Raw genomic sequence first — 20,195 nt, 5'->3', positions numbered from 1 at the left:
TCCAATGAATTAAATAACCTTTATTGTTCTAAGTCACACAGTCTACCCCAGATCCCTACATTATGACTTATTATCATGTAAAATATGCTCATAGTCATGTGCAATAGCTTTCATCCTCAGCTCCTTACTGTGGTCCTATACATTAGTCATTATTGGATGTCTTCAGAGCTGTGTAGTTATGTATAACTTTTGACATAGCTAACTACAATATCAGAGCACGTACACACATCCAAATGCAAGTGGCCAACACACACATATTCACACATATCATCATGTGCCCACAAGTACACACATACTTATCTCTGCATATCCACCTCCCCTTATATATATATATATATATGTTTGTATGTATGTATGTATGTATACAATAAAACCTCGATATAATGGACTTCAGTAGACCGGCATTCGCTTTTATCGGAATTGAGGAGCTACCGGACTAAAATTTCTATGTACCGGAAAAAGCCCAATAAAGCCAGAAGCAGTCCGGACTGCCTGACCACGTCAGCTATGTTCACCAAGATAAGGTAAATAAAAGACATGTTTATCAGTGTACAGTACAGTATTATTATAAATATTATACCATTTGATTAATGTAGTGATGTTATAACACAGTACAGTACCACAATGGTAGTCAAAACAGTTCACAAACTGTTCATTCGATCCAGACTAATGTCTGACATATATGGGGGTTAGTAGGGGGAAGTCCAGATGTCGCTTTTATTGGAATTTTGCATTTTTTGGAGTGACTTGGGCCCCAATTAGTCCGTTATAGTGAGGTCTTACTGTATATGTATACGTACACTATACGGTATATGTATACAGAGAGTGCTCACATAACATGTGAATATTGTTCCCAGAAGTTCCAGCTTTATGAGAATTTTGCATTATAGGGCCATATGTTTACATGTTAAAGGGTTTTGTGGTATCCAAGTGAGCCCCAAGTTCACCTTTTGGGGCATTTTTCAGGGCTTTTTCCCAGGACATTTACGTACCTAATATAGACTTCATTACATGCAAACACTGGTGGATTCTTCACCCAGAATGGAGGAGGTTGTGGGCAATCTGGGGGGAAGTGGAGTGGAGTTCCATGGTCCAAAAAAAGAGCAAAGATCACACAGAACATGTGTGCAACCAGAGCAAGGAGAGAGGGTAGGCATAACTGAGGCAGGAATGCTCAGTGGACTGTGACAACACCCCCACGCAGACACTTGAGAGCAGTACATCATAGGCTGATGCATCCCGCATTGTGACTATCACAGGCCGCTTTATGCCTGTTCCCACCTAGTTATGACCCTAGATTGCCACGTTATGACTATTTGAATCTTAATTGGGGCCACTGGCCGTGTTACATCTATTATTACCACACAGTATGGTGTTTAAAAAAATGGGCAGCTTCCTCCACCCGCGTGATGTCAGTTAATTTCGCTTTATGACTAAATTTGGACATAAAACTTGCCTCCCATGTTATGTGAGTTTTGTGCTATAGGATCGCATATTATGTGAGCACAGTCTGTATATATAGTATTATATATATGTATGTTTAGATATATATATATATATATATATATATATATATATATATATATATATATACAGTATATATATATATATATGTGTGTGTGTGTGTGTGTGTGTGTGTGTGTCTATTGCCAGACGCCATAATCCCGTAAGGGGTGGCCATTTGACTTTGAGTTATTTGTTTTACAGGGAGGGGCACTAACCCTCCACCAATCCACTTATTGACATGTAGAGAGCTATATATACATATATATATATATATATATATATATATACACACACACACAGTAATCACTCGATCATCTGTCGTAATAGAGCCAAAGGCATGTCCAAAATGTGGATCATATGGATAATAGACTTCTCCCCGGTCCCATTTCGTACATAACCTAACTTTGAAAGCCATTGTAACAGGCCATTGCGGTACAGTAATCCCTCTACTATCCAGCGTACTAGAGCCAAAGACATGTCCGGAAAGTGGTCCTGTCCGGAAAGTGGGCCCCTGGCTCGTGGACTGGTACTTTAGGACCCTAACCCAGCCTGACTTTGAAAGCCACCTAAATAACTCCCTACCAGACATGCATAGCACCTATTTAAACCTATTTAAGCCCTATTCACACCAGTAATGGACATAAAGCATGAAATAAATGAAAAGGAACCAAAGAATGAGGAATTAGAAGTGACTGTACCTCAGCCAGGGTAATTACAGCACGTCTGTGGCCGCCTTCTCTAAGTTTTTGGCAGTGGTTAAAATGCTCTTGAAGCATGTACAGTAATCCAGTGTTGTGCTGCACTTAATTCTTTGCATTGTCTATCTATCTATCTATTGCCAGACGCCTCAATCACGTTTGGGGTGGCCACAAACAAATCGCCTCCAAGTCGCCCTGTCCCCCGCCATTTCACTCCCCTGCTCCCAGCTCACACCCCCCTCTCTCATATACCTCTCCACCCCATCCCTTCATCTCATCCTCGGCCTCCCCCTCCCTCTTTCCCCCTCCACCTCACTCACATACACTCTCTTCGTCAGTCTTTCACCCTCCATCCTCTCCACATGGCCAAACCACCTCAGTGTGTTCCTCATAACGCTTCCTATCACATCCACATCAACACCACAGCGCTCCTTTATATCCTGATTCGTCAGCTTGTCTCTCCATGTGACTCCACAGGCTCCTCTTAAATAACTCATTTCCACTGCTCTCACTCTTGACTTGTGTCCTTCCAACAACGTCCAAGCTTCACTTCCGTACGTTAGAGTTGGTATCACAATACTGTCATGTAGTAACTTTTTCACTTCCATGCTCACTTCCCTGTTTCTTATCACTGCTTTCAAGGAACCAGCAACCTTTCTTCCCTGCTGTACCCTTTCAAACACTTCACCCTCCAAACCTCCATCCTTACTCATCACACTACCCAAGTACTTAAACGTACTCACACTTTCCAATTCCTCACCATCCAACCTCGCTGTACATTCACTGACTTCACCTCTCTCAAAGACCATCACTTTACTCTTCCCTACATTCACCTTTAGATTCCGTTTCTTACACACTCTCCCAAACTCATCCACCAAGCCTTGCAGCTCTCCTTCGTCTTCACTCAACAACACGGTATCATCTGCAAACAACAGTACAGGGAGTTTCCAAACACTATCCTCTCTCACCATGGCCACTCCAACATCCACTACCCTACCTTGTACCTCTTTTATTACCCCATCCATGTACAGATTGAACAACCATGGAGACATGACACATCCCAGTTTCAACCCAACCTTCAAAGAGAAAAATTCACTTAGATCACCATCCACACGCACTGCAGCCTTCGCACCATCATACATACTCTTCACAGCATTCAACAACTTTCCATCTACTCCATATATTCTTAACACTTTCCACAATCCTTGTCTATCCACCCTGTCATATGCTTTCTCCAAATCCATGAATGCCGCATACAACTTCTTTCCCTTCTCTAGAAACATTTCCACTAAAGATCTGAGAATGAATATCTGATCTACACAACCTCTTCCCTTCCTAAAGCCTCCCTGTTCTTCTCCAACTAATTTCTCTGTTCTTTCTCTAACTCTGTCAATAAGTATCCTACCATACACTTTTCCTATTATACTAAGAAGACAAATGCCCCTATGGTTACCACACACTTCTTTTTCCCTTTTCCTTTGTACAAGGGAATAATTATACCTGACTTCCAATCCTCCGGGACTCTACCTTCCTCCCAGGCCAATCTGCACATCTTCCACATCCATTCTACTACTATCTCTCCCCCATGCTTCAGCATTTCACCACACACTCCATCAATTCGTGGGGCTTTCCCCGATTTAACTTTCTTCATTGCTTCCACAACTTCTATCCTACTGATTTCTTCCTGTCTTCTCACCTCCCTCCTTCTCCCAGCCATTCCCCAGCCACTTATACTCGCATTACTTCCATCCTCTACGTTCAACAATTCCTTAAAGTGTTCTCTCCATCTGCTCACTTTTTCTCCCTTCTCCACTAGTAATCTACCATTTTTATCTTTCACTCCCCTGCTAACTTCACTTCCACCCTGTCTTACTCTTTTCACCTCTCTCCAGAACATTTTCTTACAGTCCCTCCACTTTACACTCACATTTCTTCCAAATTCCTCATCCACTCTCTTCTTACTCTCTCTTACTAATCTTTTCACCTCTCTCTTCCTTTCTACATATAACTCTCTCTTCCGCCTCTCAACCTCTTCCACGCCCCTATTTCTCATCCATTCATTGTATGCTTTCTTCTTTTGTGCCACAGCCTGTTTCACCTCTTCAGTCCACCACGCTGTTCCTTGCACCCCCCTCCATCTTCTCTTCCTTCCACACACCACATCACATGCTGCACATATTTCTTCTGTAAATATTCTACACACACCTTCCACGTCTCCCATCTGCTCCAATTCATATTTGCCCAATTGTTCCTCCACTTCTCTCTTATACTCTGCCTTTTTCTCATCCTCCTGTCGCCTTTCCACTCTCCTTGCAACTACTCCTTCCTCTCGTCTTTCCCTTCTTCTATTCCTCCAACTTTCTTGTACTTTAATTCTGGCCATCACCAAGTAGTGGTCAGAAAGTCCACTCCCCCAACCTCTATACACTCTTGCATCCATTACACATCTTCGCATCCTTTCATCCACACACACATAATCAATCATTGCCTTCCTTTCATTCAGTTCACCACCCACCCTTCTTATCACTCGCCATGTATACCTGTGAATCATTTTATGCCTGAAGAGGGTATTGGCTATCACCAACCCCCTCCCAGCACAAATGTCCACTAACGCACTCCCATTCTCATCTATCTCAGCAGGCACACCCCACTCACCAACTATTCCATCCACCTTCACATTCCCAACTTTACCATTCATATCACCAATCAAAAACACTCTCTCATTCCTTCCAAACTTTTCCATGCACACTTCTACATTTGTCCAGAACTCTTCTCTCACTCTTCTAGCACGATCTTGCGTTGGCGCATACACACACACAATCGCCCACATTTGTATTCCAACTTTCAACTTTACCCACACAATCCTTGACCCAACTGATCCATACTGTCTTATGCTCCTCTTCCATCTTTTACTCACAACTATACATACTCCTTCCTTTGCCCTCTCATTCTCACCTACTCCTGCACATATACCCCATCCATACTCCCATTCTCTCACATTTTCTCCTCTCCATTTTGTTTCAGTTATTCCACATACATCCACTTTCGCACCCTCAAGCACCTGGACAATCTCTCTCTTTCACCTCATCATTCGCTCCCCTTACATTCCAGGTTCCAATTACAATGTCCTTTGTCCGGTCCTTGGTCGTCATCGTTTGGTCAGTCCTTGTCTGAGGCTTATTGTTTGTTTTTTTAGTTAGTTGTTTTCCGGGGAGGGGCACTAACCCTCCGCCAACCCTTTTAGTCGCCTTTTACGACAAGCAGGGATACTGGGGGAGTATTCTTGAAAACCCCCCTACCCCCACTGCACATTGTTCTTAACTGCACCACGCCAATTTCAGCCGCCAGTTTCAACTGCCAAAAAGCACTCCACAGTTAATCCTTTTCACTCTAAATTCTAAATTCTTAACACTGCACAACACTGTAAATTCCCGTGTGGTCTAGTGTCGAGGTATTGCAGTTTATTCACTGTTTATTCACAAAAAATGAGCAGGTGTGGCTTCCATTGCGATATGCATCTATTCACGATCGAAATTAGGCAGTAACTGTTGATGACGGGCAACAGAGTTGGCAGATTGCAACGGCCACATTACCAAACTCCTCAATTTTCATTACCAAATTTAACTTTTCATTACCAATTTTGTAAAGCTAGCATTTATTCATCATTAATTATATATACAAGTGGAAGTACATGTAATCACTCTCCTTATAATTAACAGCATGTTGATTATTTTCACGCTATATAGGCAAGCAGATTAATCAGAGAGAGCAAACAATCCACCATCTCCATCCTGTGTATCCTTATACAGGGCTCCCTTGTTTTACGATTGGTATGTGTTCCTAGAAAGGCAATCGTAAACCGAAATATCGTAAAGAAATTAAAGTTTAATAGGAAAAATAGGGATGCATTCCTGGACTCGTGTATAAGGAACCCAAGACCCATACAAGTGATCTAATATGCAATAATAATGATGATGTTTTATGTATTGTAGTGCATCTGAATCACATATGTATGTACATTTGAAAACATCATTCATTCATTCATTGCCAGATGCCATGTATCCCAAAAGCGGGGTGGCCAAGGCTTAGAGTTAAATGTTTTACAGGGAGGGGCACTAATCCTCCACCAACCCCACTTAATACGTAGGGAGCATATATGGTTTCGATAGATGTAAGCCACCCAGCATTGTACATGGTTACATGGCTTAGAGGAAGGACAAACAGGAGAATCCTGTTGTCACTGGCGGTTGAGTAATAAAATCCACCTATCCCTCATCCATGAACTCTGAGTTAATCTGATTTTACAGGGAGGGGTACCCAACATTGTATATGATTACATGGTTTAGAGGAAGGACAAGCAGGAGAATCCTGTTGTCACCGGCGGTTAAGTATTGAAATCCACCTATCCCTCATCCATGACTTCTGAGTTTATCAGATTTTACAAGGAGGGGTACAAATCCTCAACCAACCCATCTGATACATAGGGAGCACATATGATTTAGACATATGGTATCACCCAGCACTGACTGTTTTGCTCAATGTGCGTACGACTTGTCGATGTATCTGAAAATGCGTATCACATACCGACTCGCAGTTCGCTGCGGTCTTCATCGACCTACGAGCCAAGTGATCCCCCGTTAAGAGTTGTGTCACAGTTTGGGAGAAGAAGCGATCTCGGACTTGCCAGGTCCATGTCGCACAATTCTTAGGTTTCCAGACAGAGCCAGTGAGGTGTCACTCACGGCTGACCTTGGTAAAAGTAGTTTTGGATTGCCTGCGGGATGCACCCGACCAGGCTTTTCCTCTTTCGTCAGTAGGAATAGGGACCGACACCATCAGACATATCAACCAACGCCACCTTTCTCCGGCTCTTGCTGCCTCTGCTGGCTACTCGCCCAACCAACGGTGGGAGACGTAGAGAGAGGGAGAGCGCCGGCAGAGGGTGGCACATGATACTACTGTCATAGGTGGTGGGCCTCTGCCTCCATAGTAACAAGTAAAGCAGCGCACATCATCAGCTTACGTTCGAGAGGGGCTTGCTCTTCCTTCTCCTTCCCCTTGACAGAATACTTTATTGACACCCATCCTCTCTCTCCCTCCCCCTCTCATCCCGTCTTACCTCTGCAGCAGTAGCAGCAGGGGGGATGGGAATCCTCAGGAGGAGGACAAGGAGAGCATCAGCAGCAGCAGCAGCTGGAGCAGGATAATATAGATACATATGTATATGTACATATATATATACTGTATGTACATATATGCTGGGTGCTCGAGAAGGGCTGTCTGTCTTCCTTCTCCCTTTGTTCTATTTAGGGAGTAGGGTATGCTGTTGGGTGCCGGGAATGTGCAGGGGGGCATGATGGCAAGAACGAGGAGGAGGAGGAGGAGCAATAGGAGGCAGTGCAGGAGGAGGAGGATGACCAGGAGCCAGTTAGTTGGCACCGTGCCCTTAGTCCTTCGACCTCCGAGAACTCTCCACACATCCTCTCTCTGTATCTCTCTCTCTCTCTCTCTCTCTTTTCCTCTTCTGCCATCACGGGGGTGTGCTTGCCGAGTTTGATGTGAATGAACCATCATCATCATCATCATCATCATCTCCTCCCAAGGCATCCCTCAGTAAAGTATGGTTGCAAACATGAAGACATGAAATAGCAAAAACAACATGTACTGTACTGTACCATTATGTACCCTCCTACTGTACTGTAGCTCCATCAACCCTTAGTCGGTCCCCCCCGAGGCTGGAGGACGTAATGCCTTAATGTCTCCTCTGAGGCTAGGAGACATCCTGGGCCAAAGCCCATCACTCGTCAACACGAGGTGGAGAGGGAGGAAGCAGGGTTGGTGGAGGTTTGGATGGCAGGGATGGATCTTAGGCGAATGAGAGGTGGTGGAAGTTTGGGTGGCAGGGCTGGATGACTCAGTGGTAGTAGAGGCAGATGGACTAGCAATGGGTTTGAAGAAGCTGGAAATTGTTGTTTGCTTTGCCAGCCTCCTCCTGGCCTCGTACATCTCCTTGTAAACTTTTAGGGTTTGATCCACACCACGTGTAGCTGTTGCACTCCAGGCTGGGTTGCAGTCACGTTCCCTGAGAAGTTCCATGCCCCTCTCTATGCTGTCAAACGCCTCTCAAGTGTTTTCACATCAAGGCCCCATTGTGGATCCTTGTCCTCATCCTCATCGTCCTGTTCAGTAAAGACCCTCTCCTGCTGCAGCTGCATGAGGTCCTCATTTGACAGAGGTTCATCATGCGAGTCCAACAGCTGCTGGATGTCGTCCTCATCCACGTCCTTGAACCCTGCAAGGTGTGAAATCCTCACAATATCCTTCCGTACTGCCTGTACGTCAGGGAAGCCAGTGAAGTCTGCCACACACTCCTCCCAGATCTTTCTCCAACTCCCATTCATGGCCTTCTGTGTCACCTCCTTCCATGCTGCATCTATGTTGTCAATGGCCTTCTTGATGTTGTATTTTGCCCAGAATTCTTTTATGCTTGGCTTGTCTGGGGTGTCGGTGGCAGCGAGAAGTTGCGACACTGTGTGACATTGGTAGTAGACCTTGAATGCAGAGATTATGAATTGGTCCATTGGCTGAATTAATGCAGTAGTGTTGGTTGGCAGGAACATCACCTCTATATTATCTGCCCAGTCTTGCATGACAGATGGATGGCTAGGTGCGTTGTCTAACAGCAGCAGAAAACGGTTGTCAGGATTATTTTCTGATGCATACTGACGAAGCCTGGGAGATAAATAATCATTAGTCCTTTAAATGCCATGGGATTTTCAGAGTGATAAATGAGCATAGGCTTCAGCTTAAGGTCGCCAGCTGCATTGCCATCCAGCAGTAGCGTCAGCCTATCTTTTGATGCCTTGAACCCTGGTGCTGTTTTTTCTTCCTGGGAAGTAAATGTCCTAGAGGACATTTTTTTCCAGTATAGGCCAGTCTCGTCAAAATTTATAACTTGTTTAGAGGAATATCCACCTTCCTCTATCCACTTCAAAAGGGCTGGCTGGAAAGCGTCGGCAGCAGGCTTGTCAGAACTAGCAGCCTCATCAGTCATCTTAATATTGTGTAGGCATGCCCTATTCTTGAAACGTTCAAACCAACCTTTACTTGCGGTGAATGATGTTCCCTCCTTAACCTCGTAGCCCTTCTTGCACAGGTCATCCCAATTAGACAAGGCCTTGGTAGTCACAAGGGAGGTGGATAGGGGCATGCGGCATTGCGTTTGGTCGTCTATCCAAAGCTTAAGCAGCCGCTCCATCTCCTCATAGATGGGTTCCTGTTGGCGAGTCAGCATCTTGGCCATGAGAGTCGTGCTTGTCTCCCCAGCTTTCTTAATGTTGACAGCATTCTTTAAACAGTCGATACAGTCGACTGTGCAAGACTCATGGAACGAGCGATGGAGTTTGCCCCCTCACCTGCTTCGTGCTGTTTCACGATACTGTATTAAGTTTACACTCCAGGGTTAAGGACGTTCTTGCTTTCTTTGGCTTCATATCACCAGCACCAGATGTTCCTGGGCATTTACAAGACATCAAGGTGGTGGCACTAGAGATGCAAAATATGAAGAACAGGAAAAATTGTAATATCCTGGGCATTGATGCACACAGATGCACAGATGTTGTACGCTGAACGAGCACGTGGGTGAGACAGGCAGAAGCGCGGGAAACTGTGTGGGCAGGGCGGGTATGCCACTCAACTCTTAGCTGATCTGCCTGTGAGTGCGGGATTTCCACATGCCCAATCGTAAATGCATGGGAGCTCAATCGTAAAATGAACACTTGGTACTAAAGAAGAAGGATCGTAAATGCGAAATATTGTAAAACGATACAGCGTAAAACGAGGGAGACCTGTACATGTGAAAAATCCATTTGGTTATGTATTTTTCTGATTCATTACCAAACAAATTTTTCATTACCAAATTGGCCCACATTTGGTAATGAAAAATACCAAATGGCAACTCTGACAGGGGAGGGGGGAGGGGGGAGGAAGGAAAGGGTGATGGGGCCATGGTTTAAACCAGCTGTTCGGCGCCGCGTGGCAATTTCAAATTACGGGTGGGGAAAAATTCGGATTTTGGGGGTATTTTTTTCTTTTTTTGGCCATTTTTGGGTTCCGAAGGTCCAGGCCCACAATGCCTGGTAAGTGGGGTGTCCGGAGTGTGGACGTCTGGATAGTACGGGGATTACTGTAGATTGTATAACACTTGTTCCAGTTGTTTAACTACTCTGTCAGGTCAAGCAGACCTATAAACCATAGTCAAGCAATTACTGTACCATGGTCAAACAGACCCATCAGCCACAGAGAAAGAATCACCACTGCAGGGCCATACCCTGCAGTGACATAAAAAAAAGAAAAAAAGAAAAAGAAAAAGCTCGACTAGGCAAGAATGTTCACATGGCCATAATTTCCACCCGGATGGAAGGATATGTCCACTTAAATTGGAAGAATGTACGAATAATGGTTTTGAACAGCCAGATCGCTGAATCCAGATAATGGACTGATAATGGATGTCCAGTTAATTGAGGGATTATTTATATAGTATATATATATATATATATATATATATATATATATATATATTTATATATTTGTGTGAATACAGGCATACTCTGGTTTAACGATGTAATTGGTTAGGTAAAGCCCCTTCGTTAGGCGGGGTATCATATATTGGGGTACTTTTAACATGTAAAGTAATGTGGAGCTTTTACCAGTCATGGGTTTCCCTCCAAACCTAGCCCAAAACCCACCCAAATGAGCCCCAAAACAAGTTTAAAGCCAATCTAAATGGCCTAACAGCTGTCAAGGAAGCTAACCTAAGCCTAACACCTGTCAGTCACTTACTAATACCAACAAATAAAATCTGAAAATCATCAAATATAAGTCTGGAAAAAAATCAGGCTTAGTAAACTGTACCCCAAAATGACAGTGTTCACCCCACCTATGGATAAAACACATTAATCTAAGTCTAAAAACAGTTTATAAATCAACTTAAACACATACAGTCTAAAATATCATCAAAATCGGTAAAAAAAAATCAAAACCCATCATTAAACCGGGGTTTGGTCAGTGATAGGCTGGGTATGGTGATATTTCTACCCCCATTGTTAAGCCGGGGTATCACATCTGGGGGTATCGTATATCGAGGTATTACTGTTTATATATATATATATATACACACACATATATACACCCACACCCACCCACACACACACACCCACGTATTTATATGTGGGGTGTGGTTATGCATAGATAAGTATGACATACCCATACACATATACATTTCTTCCTACTTATAAATACATACCCATGCACATATGCCTATATACAGTATACAGTACTAAACACAGTAACCAACAAGTACAAATACATAAGGACACATGCACACATCCATACATGGCAGCACACAAAGCCTGACGGTGTACTCTGATCTAGGCCCCGGCTGGCATGACCCCCTCTCATATGTACCAGTTCATGGCTGCCCGTCGCCCCTCAGCGGGCTCCCTCCCGGGCTCTCAGGTAATTACTGTCCCACCCTGCCCCTCCCCATCCCCTGTCCCTCTCTTTTTTCTTGTTGTCCTCCCCACATCCTCTGTCTTTTCAGTTTGTAAGATCTCCAGAACCTCAGACTTCCTCTCCTCTTCCCATTCCCCATTCTGTATCCCCCATCCCCAATCCCTCATTCCGCATCCCTCATCCCCCAATCCCTCATTCCGCATCCCTCATTCCGCATCCCTCATCCCCCATCCCTCATCCCCCATCCCTCATCCCTGATCCCTCATCCCTGATCCCTCATTCCCATCCTTCTCTTTCTCCTGTGCTGTCCCACTTGTTCTCCTTTCCACACCTTGTCCCTTAGTTTGTAAGATCTCCAGGCCCTCAGACTCCCCCACCCTCCCCATCTCCGTCTTTCTCTTATCTGCACTGACGCACCAGTCATCTCTTTACCTTCCATCCCTTCACTGTTGCATCCCCCTCCCTCAGACTGTCTCCCATCCTCCATATCCTCATGCCCCTCTCTCCTCTTCCCTCCCATCTGTTCTTCCCCCTCTCAGACCAACACACCCCATCATAAGATTTTCCACTTTTCCCTCCAAGCCTCTGCCATCATGTATGTAATCCTTCTTGTCTCAGCCCTTTGTCAGACTTACTCCCTCAGCTGTACTCAGCCTACCTCATATAGCCAAATGCTGTCCTTAGCCTTTCCCCAATAGTAGCCTTTCCATAGTTTCCACTCTGCCTTTGGCTAGTGCTTCCTCAATCTGTTGCTCTTCATTCTAGCTCTCAGATCTCCCTCAGTCTGCTGCTCTTCTTTCTAGTCGTTAGACCTCCTTTGGTCTGTCACCACACCATTTCTTCATTCCAAGCACCTGTCTTAACTCTTTCTCTCTCCCACCTCCTGTCCTGACCTTCCCTTTCTTCCAGCCTCTGTCCCAGTCCTTTCTCTCTCCCAGCTCCTGTCCTAACTCTCTCTCCCTCTCTTCCCATCCCCCCCCCCATCCAAAAGTGCTATAGCCCTTCTCATTGTTCACGTTACACCTTCTTTTTATTCCACATCCCTTTTCAACAAACCCCACTTTCCAGAATTAAAACCCTCCATTACTCTTCCACTCGTTAAATAATTAACTTGCTCATTCTGAATTTTTACTTCTTTCTGACAGCGCACAACAATGCACTCTCTGATGATCTTCTTTGCTAATCTCGCACACTGTAGTGTTTCTCTCTTCCTAATCGCACACCTTTGGTTACATTTTGGTCCTTCCTTGAGGACCTTCAAGTTTGTATTTTCATTTTACTAACAGCAGACTTGGATGCAACTAACTTTGATGCATTTCACTCGGGTTGGAATGGTGGTGTATTTGGTATATTGATGTAATACTGATCTGATTAAGCTAACCAAGATAATATTTTGTTTTCAGTTTTCCTATGTCCTGGAAATGTTTTTGAAGTAGTCACTAGGTCTGTGTTTTTATAATGCCGTGTTTGCTTTTATGCTGTTTTACTGATGCTTTGATGTGATTAAGTCTTAATGGTACCATACTTTCTTTCCCAAATTTGAGTATTCCTCCAGGAATACTGGATAATGACTACAGTAGTGAATATCTTGAGTCAGACCATAATGCATAAGTTCACAGTAATTAGCCTCTCCAATAGACCTGTACTTATGTCATTTTCCTCCCCCTCAAAGATCTTATTTCTTCCCTTGTTCATGGCGGCACACTTTAAACTCACTCTTTCAGCTCTCATGTATTAGTCAGTTCAGTTCCAAATTAATCACCCTGTTGGTCAGGTAAGATTTGGCATGGATTTTTCGCTTTTAGATGAAAATTTTAGTGGCTAGTGATCACTGTGTAGCCATTAATTAGTTACAGATGATATGCACTCTCAGTTTTCTCTTCCCCTGAGTGTATTATGGTCATCCTGCTGGAGTTTTTAAAATTGCTTGCCTGAATATTGGTGTTTGTTAATAACCATTCTATCACACCATCACAGTGTCCAGAACATGCACAGTACAGATGTAATGGGGAATAAATATCACTGTACAGAATTCAGTATGTTCTCTAACAGCACTCAGGTAATGGTCACAGGCACAGTGCATACAAACAGTTGACCATTCTCTTTGTTTATTAACCATTTAAATCTGTTTTGGGAGGTGTTGTGTTCTGGTTTGATTTGTTTTGCTTACTCTTGTTCTGCCTTTTTCTTGTCAGGAGCTCTCAAGTTTATGTTCCATAGTTGTGAAATTTAGCCAATTATTATTTACCAATTTTTGATGATACTGAAAAGAAAATTATGAGGGGTCACTCAAAGAAGTTATGTTAGATACTGTACTTTGAACATTTATCAGTTCAGTACAAACAGTACAAAGATCTCTGTACACAAACAACTTTGCACACCATATAACTGTGATATATATTTATATCTTTCAGCTTAAATTTTAGCATAAACTGGAATGCTTTAATTAGATGTTTTTCATAGTGTGTTAAAATAACCTGGAATGAAACAGAAGTTACATATGCTGTGTATGTGTATATATATATATATATATATATATATATATATATATATATATAATATTTTACCAGTAATTGTTGATGTGATAAATTATTAACTATACTAACAGTACACATGCCACAGATACACAGTCTTATTTAGTGTTCATCTAGCATGGGTTACAGAATTTAATATCTAACATTTTGTTTTCAGGTCACATTCTTAAATGAATTCCCCAAATTACATTTCACTGGGTTGAAATGAAGCTGCAAATAATGAGATAAAAATGTTTTGGATGAAGTGATGTAATGGCAGTAACCAAGATGTCTTTCCATTAATATTTTTTTTTAAATTTTGTGTTTCATTTTTTATTTTTTATACTGATCTTCATACTGTATTACTGGATTTCAAAACTGTCCTGTGCTCTTTTGCTACTTCGTCTCTCTCCTTTGTATCTCCTTATTGATAAAGAATTTTGTAGTTGATAAACTATATTGCCAGGGAATAGTTTTTTTTTTTTTTTTTTTTTCCAGTGTGGAATACAGTGCTGGTATTGTCTAATTTTCATAATTTGTATTTCCACATACTGTATCATATTACTGAAAATACAGGAGACACCCAACATCTGACTGTAATACCATAAGATCCTTTATTCTGTTTCCGCCTGTTTTTTCTCTTGTCCAGTGTTGCATCCTCAACAACAGGACCTGCTGGTAGTTTTGTCCTTACTCAGTAACAGTCCCCCTTCTTTGAAATACAATCTTTCCTCATGTACACTCAATCAGAAACTTGTTGGTGCACATTCTGTATGAGACAGTATGACACCACAAGTTATGGATATTGCAAAATGTCCAATATTCCTACCCCTGCACTCATGATGATTCACAATATGGCTTGATAGTGATATTTTCTATATCATCCATAGTAAGTTTTATTATGATAGGGAAACTACCTTGAAAATAAGTAACTCTTAGATATCATGAGCTATTGAATATGTAGGATATCAATAGATCCCTCATGTGCAGTACTTTTTTTATTATGTGTACTCCCCCTCTCTGTCCCTTTCATTTTCACTCTCCATCTTCTCCATGTATCCACATCATCATTATGCACCAGTCTATCCTCTATCTTCTTTAAGTTATCCAAAATTGCCATCTTTCTCCATCTTGAACACTGAGCTGTAACAAGAGAGTAACACTAGACTGTGGCTGTAGTTGTGAAAGTGCTATGGAAAGGATGTAGAGCCATCTTATTCTGCCATTAAGCTACTGGAAATGTGCTGCAAATGATGAAAGTCTTTGCCAGTTAAGTGGATTATACTAACAATGCTGTATATAAAATTTAACCGACAATTATTTTAATGATGGCACACTAATATGGGCATATTAACCCTTCTGAAATCTTGATGCCTGGTATTTTACTCTTGCTCTTGTCAGACTACAGTATCATTCAGTTTAGGAGAGAATTTTCAAACCGAAAGGCCTTGATATAGCCTTCTTTATTACCTTCACGTTGAGGGGCTTTCGTAAGCAGATTAAATAATCAGGCAGAAGCTAGAATAAAATGAAAAAGGGTATCATTATGTTGAAGGGGTTATGAAAGAACTGCACATCTTAAAGCAGATGCAAGGGATTTCGCATTATTATTATTTTCTTTTTAGTAGAGGGTGGATCTAAGAGGAAGTGTACTGTTATTGATAAAAGTTGAATGATGGATGAGTTAGCTCCCTGTATCTGAAGGGTTTATCATCTTGGAGTACGGCACCATATAGTTTTTATTACAGTATTATTAATGCATTTGTTTTTCATGAATCTCTTTTGATAAACAGTAAAATAATTAGATTTGTTCATTTCTAATCCTTGCAGTAGTGTGAGGTTATTTTTATTCTTGCTACTACCAGTGAATCAGTTCAGAAGTGGGGAGGCCTCTCAAAGTGGAGGAGTTAGAAACAGTCTCCATCAACAGCAAGTATTACTGACTCCTGCATTTTGAAAGCCCCTCTCATGGGTGAAATAATTATCTAAGAATAGCAAAAGCAAAATAAGAGTGCCTTTACAATAGTCAAGGGATTCAATGCAGTCTTTATTTTGGGAGGAGGGGTAGGAGGGCCTTGTAAGGTTGTATAATATGAGGCCTACATGTACAGAATTGCTCTAAGTTGGTCTGTCATATGTTGGGTGTCATCTGTCATTGCCATTGTTAAGAATGCCATATTAGCCTCAGTTCATAGCCTTAGTTACCTAGCATATACACGTAAGGCTGGAATAATTATTTCTCCCAATACTAATTCCCCAAATATGTGGTTTTGACGTCTGCAGGGCAACCTAGCAAACATGAACCGTGTTGATGGTCGAGATGAAAACCAGGTGGGGTTGGGCGTGCGAGGTGAAGGCTCCCCACCCACCCCACGTTCCCTCCGCCTCATGCCTGGCCCTCCCATGGCCCCTCCGACCTCCCTTGTACCTGGCGGCAACAATAACCTTGGAACAGGAGGCGGCCCACTCCCACCCTCACAGCTGGCAAATTTGGGTGCATCGTCTGAAGATCTGAGGAGGTACACCCCACTGCCTGACCACTCACCCGCCTCTGCTCTCTCGCCCGCCCTACAACACCACCCGTACTCCCCAGGGTACTGTATATGCTGCACTGCCTGCCCACCCACCCCAGGTGCCCCTCTCCCCTCCTACACTCACACCTTGCATCACTCCTGTACTCAAACACACCACCCAAACCTCTCTCCTCTTCCACATGTGTACAAACCACTCAGCCCTCTCCCCACTCACACTCACACTTGTACCTCTCAAATCATTCTCTCTCTCCACACTAACACCTTCTCCCTTCAGACACTACTTGTTATACTTGTTAACAGTTTAGTCAGGTAGCCATACATTCAGTCTCCTGATGGAGGTGACTTCTTTTTTTATTTTATTCTTACTGCTGTCAGATAATTTTATTCAACTTAGGAATGGCCTTTCTTATTTGGAAAAATTAATTAATGTAATATCGAACCCTGCTGGTTTGAAAAGTCTACCCTAAGCTGTAGAAAATTGTCAGGAGATGGCAAGAATAAAATGGAAAAGGTGCCTCCTGAGTCAGGGGCTTAATACTTTAGTTAGGTAGACTAGGGTACTGTCACCCACTTAGCCCTGCATACATATTAAAATTTTGTCTCTTGATTTTACTTATATGTATTCTAGTTATCAACACAAGCAGTGCATTATAGTAATCTACCATACCACCGTATATAAAACTGCACACAAACTGTATCAGGTTCCATCATTTACAGCTACATATAACCATACCCCATCACAGCAAACACATTTCCATTGTTTAAAATAACACCTTATCATATCCACACAGTGCTTCTCATACAGCTTAACCCCTTCAGACTAGTGATGCATTTTTATTTTATTCTTGCTGCCTACATATGACTTTATTCAGCTTAGGAAAGACCTCTAGTATTGACAGATCCATGTAATTCAAAAAGTCACCCACTAAGCTGAATAAAATTATCTGGATGTTATAAAAATAGAAAAATATATCATCATAGTGAAGGGGATAAGTAATTCAGAGAGTATGACATGCATAAATAAACAACAAAAAGCAAAACAAAACATGCAGTTCATACCACTACCTACACTGTCACAGCTCCTACATGAACACAAGGGAGGGGGAACCTGATTGTGCTTTGGAGATATTGGTTTGATTAAGATGTGGCAGTTTTGTAAATTACTGTAGTCATTGGAAGATTAAGGAAGAATTAAGCTAAAATCTATAATACATACAGTACTTAAATGATGCTAATGACCAAAGTTCGCACATCCTTATTTTACAGAATAATTAATATATTCATAAATGATGGAGTGTAATCATTCAGGATGTGTTGCATGATTAATATTCAGTGTGTAACTTACAGAAATGACAACTCTACCACACTTGACCAATATCACCTCACCTCCTTTTTTAGCAATTAACCTTTTATTTTAAGCTTTGCGGCACCTGCTGCCACTAACCTTACAGTCCACCATCCTGTCAGTTAAAACTTTGTACCAACCAACAAGGGGCTAGGAAAATTTGGGTCACAATCCCCATAGTCAGTTGATGTATAATTTCTGTTTGTTTTTGCTATATCCAGATCATTTTATGCAGTTTAGAAAGATCTCATTTTGAACTGGTGAAAGAAGCTGTATCTCCATTTCCAGTTCAAAAATCTTTTATAATCTGAATAAAGGTGTCTGGAGGTAGAAAAAATGAAATGAAAATTATATCATTGTAGTGATGACAGTGAAGTAGTAGGGGAACATATTCTCATCATCACAACAACAAAGGCATTGACTACAGCAAATTTTTTCTGATAGCAGGAGAAATGAGAAGATAATTTAACTTGAAAAAGGGAAAAGGAGAAGAGGGTAGAGAGTAGTATGGGGAAATGGAGATAGAGGGAAGACAGAGATGAGAGAGGACAAAAGAGATATTGAGTAAAAGGAGTGACAGTTAGTACCCCAAGACCAGAGAAATTAGACAGAAGTGTTTGTTGACTATTGCAGTATGGTGACCATCATTTTAAGAAGTTTACTCATGCCAAGTCCCAGTTAATTTACTGAACAATGGCAAAATCTCTTGTAGTGAAGTTAAGCACTGTCTGTGAGCTTGTTCAGTACGATACAGTCTCTGTTACCTCATCTTTCATGTTCTTGTCCCTGGATCCTTCCCAATATTTTGTGTTAGGTAAATAGAATGATGATGATGACCACTAGGTAGTTCTGCTCAACTATATTAAAACTTCTTATATTGAACTTTTTGAATATGGTAGGGTATTGGATGGTACAAAATTTTAAGAGTAAACATTTGTGACTCCTTGTTGACCATATGTATGGGTATTGGGCATTTAACCAGGGATCCGGTGAACTGCTTCAATAATGCTTCTGTCCAGTGGCTTTCAGAGAGCTGCATTAGTTCCCATCCTTCCCGCGGGCGTAGACAACAATGGCTAATGGAAGTCTCACCCTTTCAGTAGAATGATGTCTTCTGCAATCCCTTCTTTGTTATTGACACACATGGGCCCAGGAGAGGGAAGCTTTCCTGTGGTGGCACTGATATAACTGGGTGACTCCAATGCCTAGTAATACAAACATCCCTCAGCTCCTTCCCTTTCCCCTGAAAGGAGAATGATAGATTGCTGAAGGACGGCAGCTTCAGCCTGCTTACCACCAGGTTCACATCCAGAGTACTCTGAGGTCTCAAGGACAACAACAGCACTTTGGTATGTTATTCAGGCTAAAACCAGATGACCAGTTCAGCAGCTGTAAATTTTATTAGTGAGAAGGTTTATGACAGTCGCTCATAGACTTTTCATTTTGTGATCAAAATGTTTTCATTCTGTGGCACCCTTGGATTAAATATGATGGCATCTGTGTCCCCCATCTACACTTTGGAAGAAGAAAAAGTTACATCACTTGAATGAGCATGTTGGGTATGAGATCATAATAACTCAGATGATTAAAATTAAAGTTGTGGTGCACTCACATAAAAGAGCACTCAAGAAGTGAATGGAAAACTCCATGGTATGGTTGAAATTGCCTTTTTGCTAGCTGGTGAGAAATCAGTAGTTGAGGTACAGAATAGATATAGAAGAGATCATCTCCCATGTTTTACTGATTGTTATTTTCAATTTGATGTTCAGCAGCTGAGAAAACTGTTTTACAGAAAAAGGTAGATGAGAGTAATAGAAACACCCTGATAGCCAGTTAGATGATGACAGGGTAGCATTCCATGCTTACTCTAAGTTCTGTCAAGCTTTGCATTACAAAAATGTCAGTGACAAATAAGTCACTTCTAAATTTGAGGAATTTTTCTTGCATTGCTGCTAAGTTTGCTGTGCACAAGATGGTTGAGAGTACTGCATGACCCCCATGGGCAGGCCCAGACCTTACACACCACACACTCCTCACTCGACGATTTGTGTGACATCGGAAAGTATTTCCATGCAACTTTCTCCCC

The 20,195-nt window shown here is 42.1% G+C and overlaps 1 protein-coding gene and 1 pseudogene across 1 annotated transcript in view; one reads left to right on the top strand and one right to left on the bottom strand.

Annotated features, from left to right (window-relative positions):
* Liprin-alpha (PTPRF interacting protein alpha) overlaps positions 1–20,195 on the top strand; it is a 332,503-nt gene that overhangs the window by 211,660 nt on the left and 100,648 nt on the right. Inside the window, exons 17-18 of the mRNA XM_080280589.1 lie at positions 11,637–11,720; positions 16,514–16,824. Of these exons, the coding sequence (XP_080136715.1) occupies positions 11,637–11,720; positions 16,514–16,824 (395 nt within the window). The remainder of the gene's footprint in view (positions 1–11,636; positions 11,721–16,513; positions 16,825–20,195) is intronic.
* Positions 6,715–6,850, bottom strand: LOC145410486 (5.8S ribosomal RNA; annotated as a pseudogene).

The sequence above is a fragment of the Coenobita brevimanus genome, chromosome 85, assembly GCF_032717465.1.
Source record: "Coenobita brevimanus isolate Jiangsu-jjx chromosome 85, ASM3271746v2, whole genome shotgun sequence".
In the NCBI taxonomy this organism is placed as follows: Eukaryota; Metazoa; Arthropoda; class Malacostraca; order Decapoda; family Coenobitidae; genus Coenobita; species Coenobita brevimanus.
The sequence above is the reverse complement of the archived record's forward strand: the minus strand, read 5'-3'. Positions and strand labels throughout refer to the sequence as shown.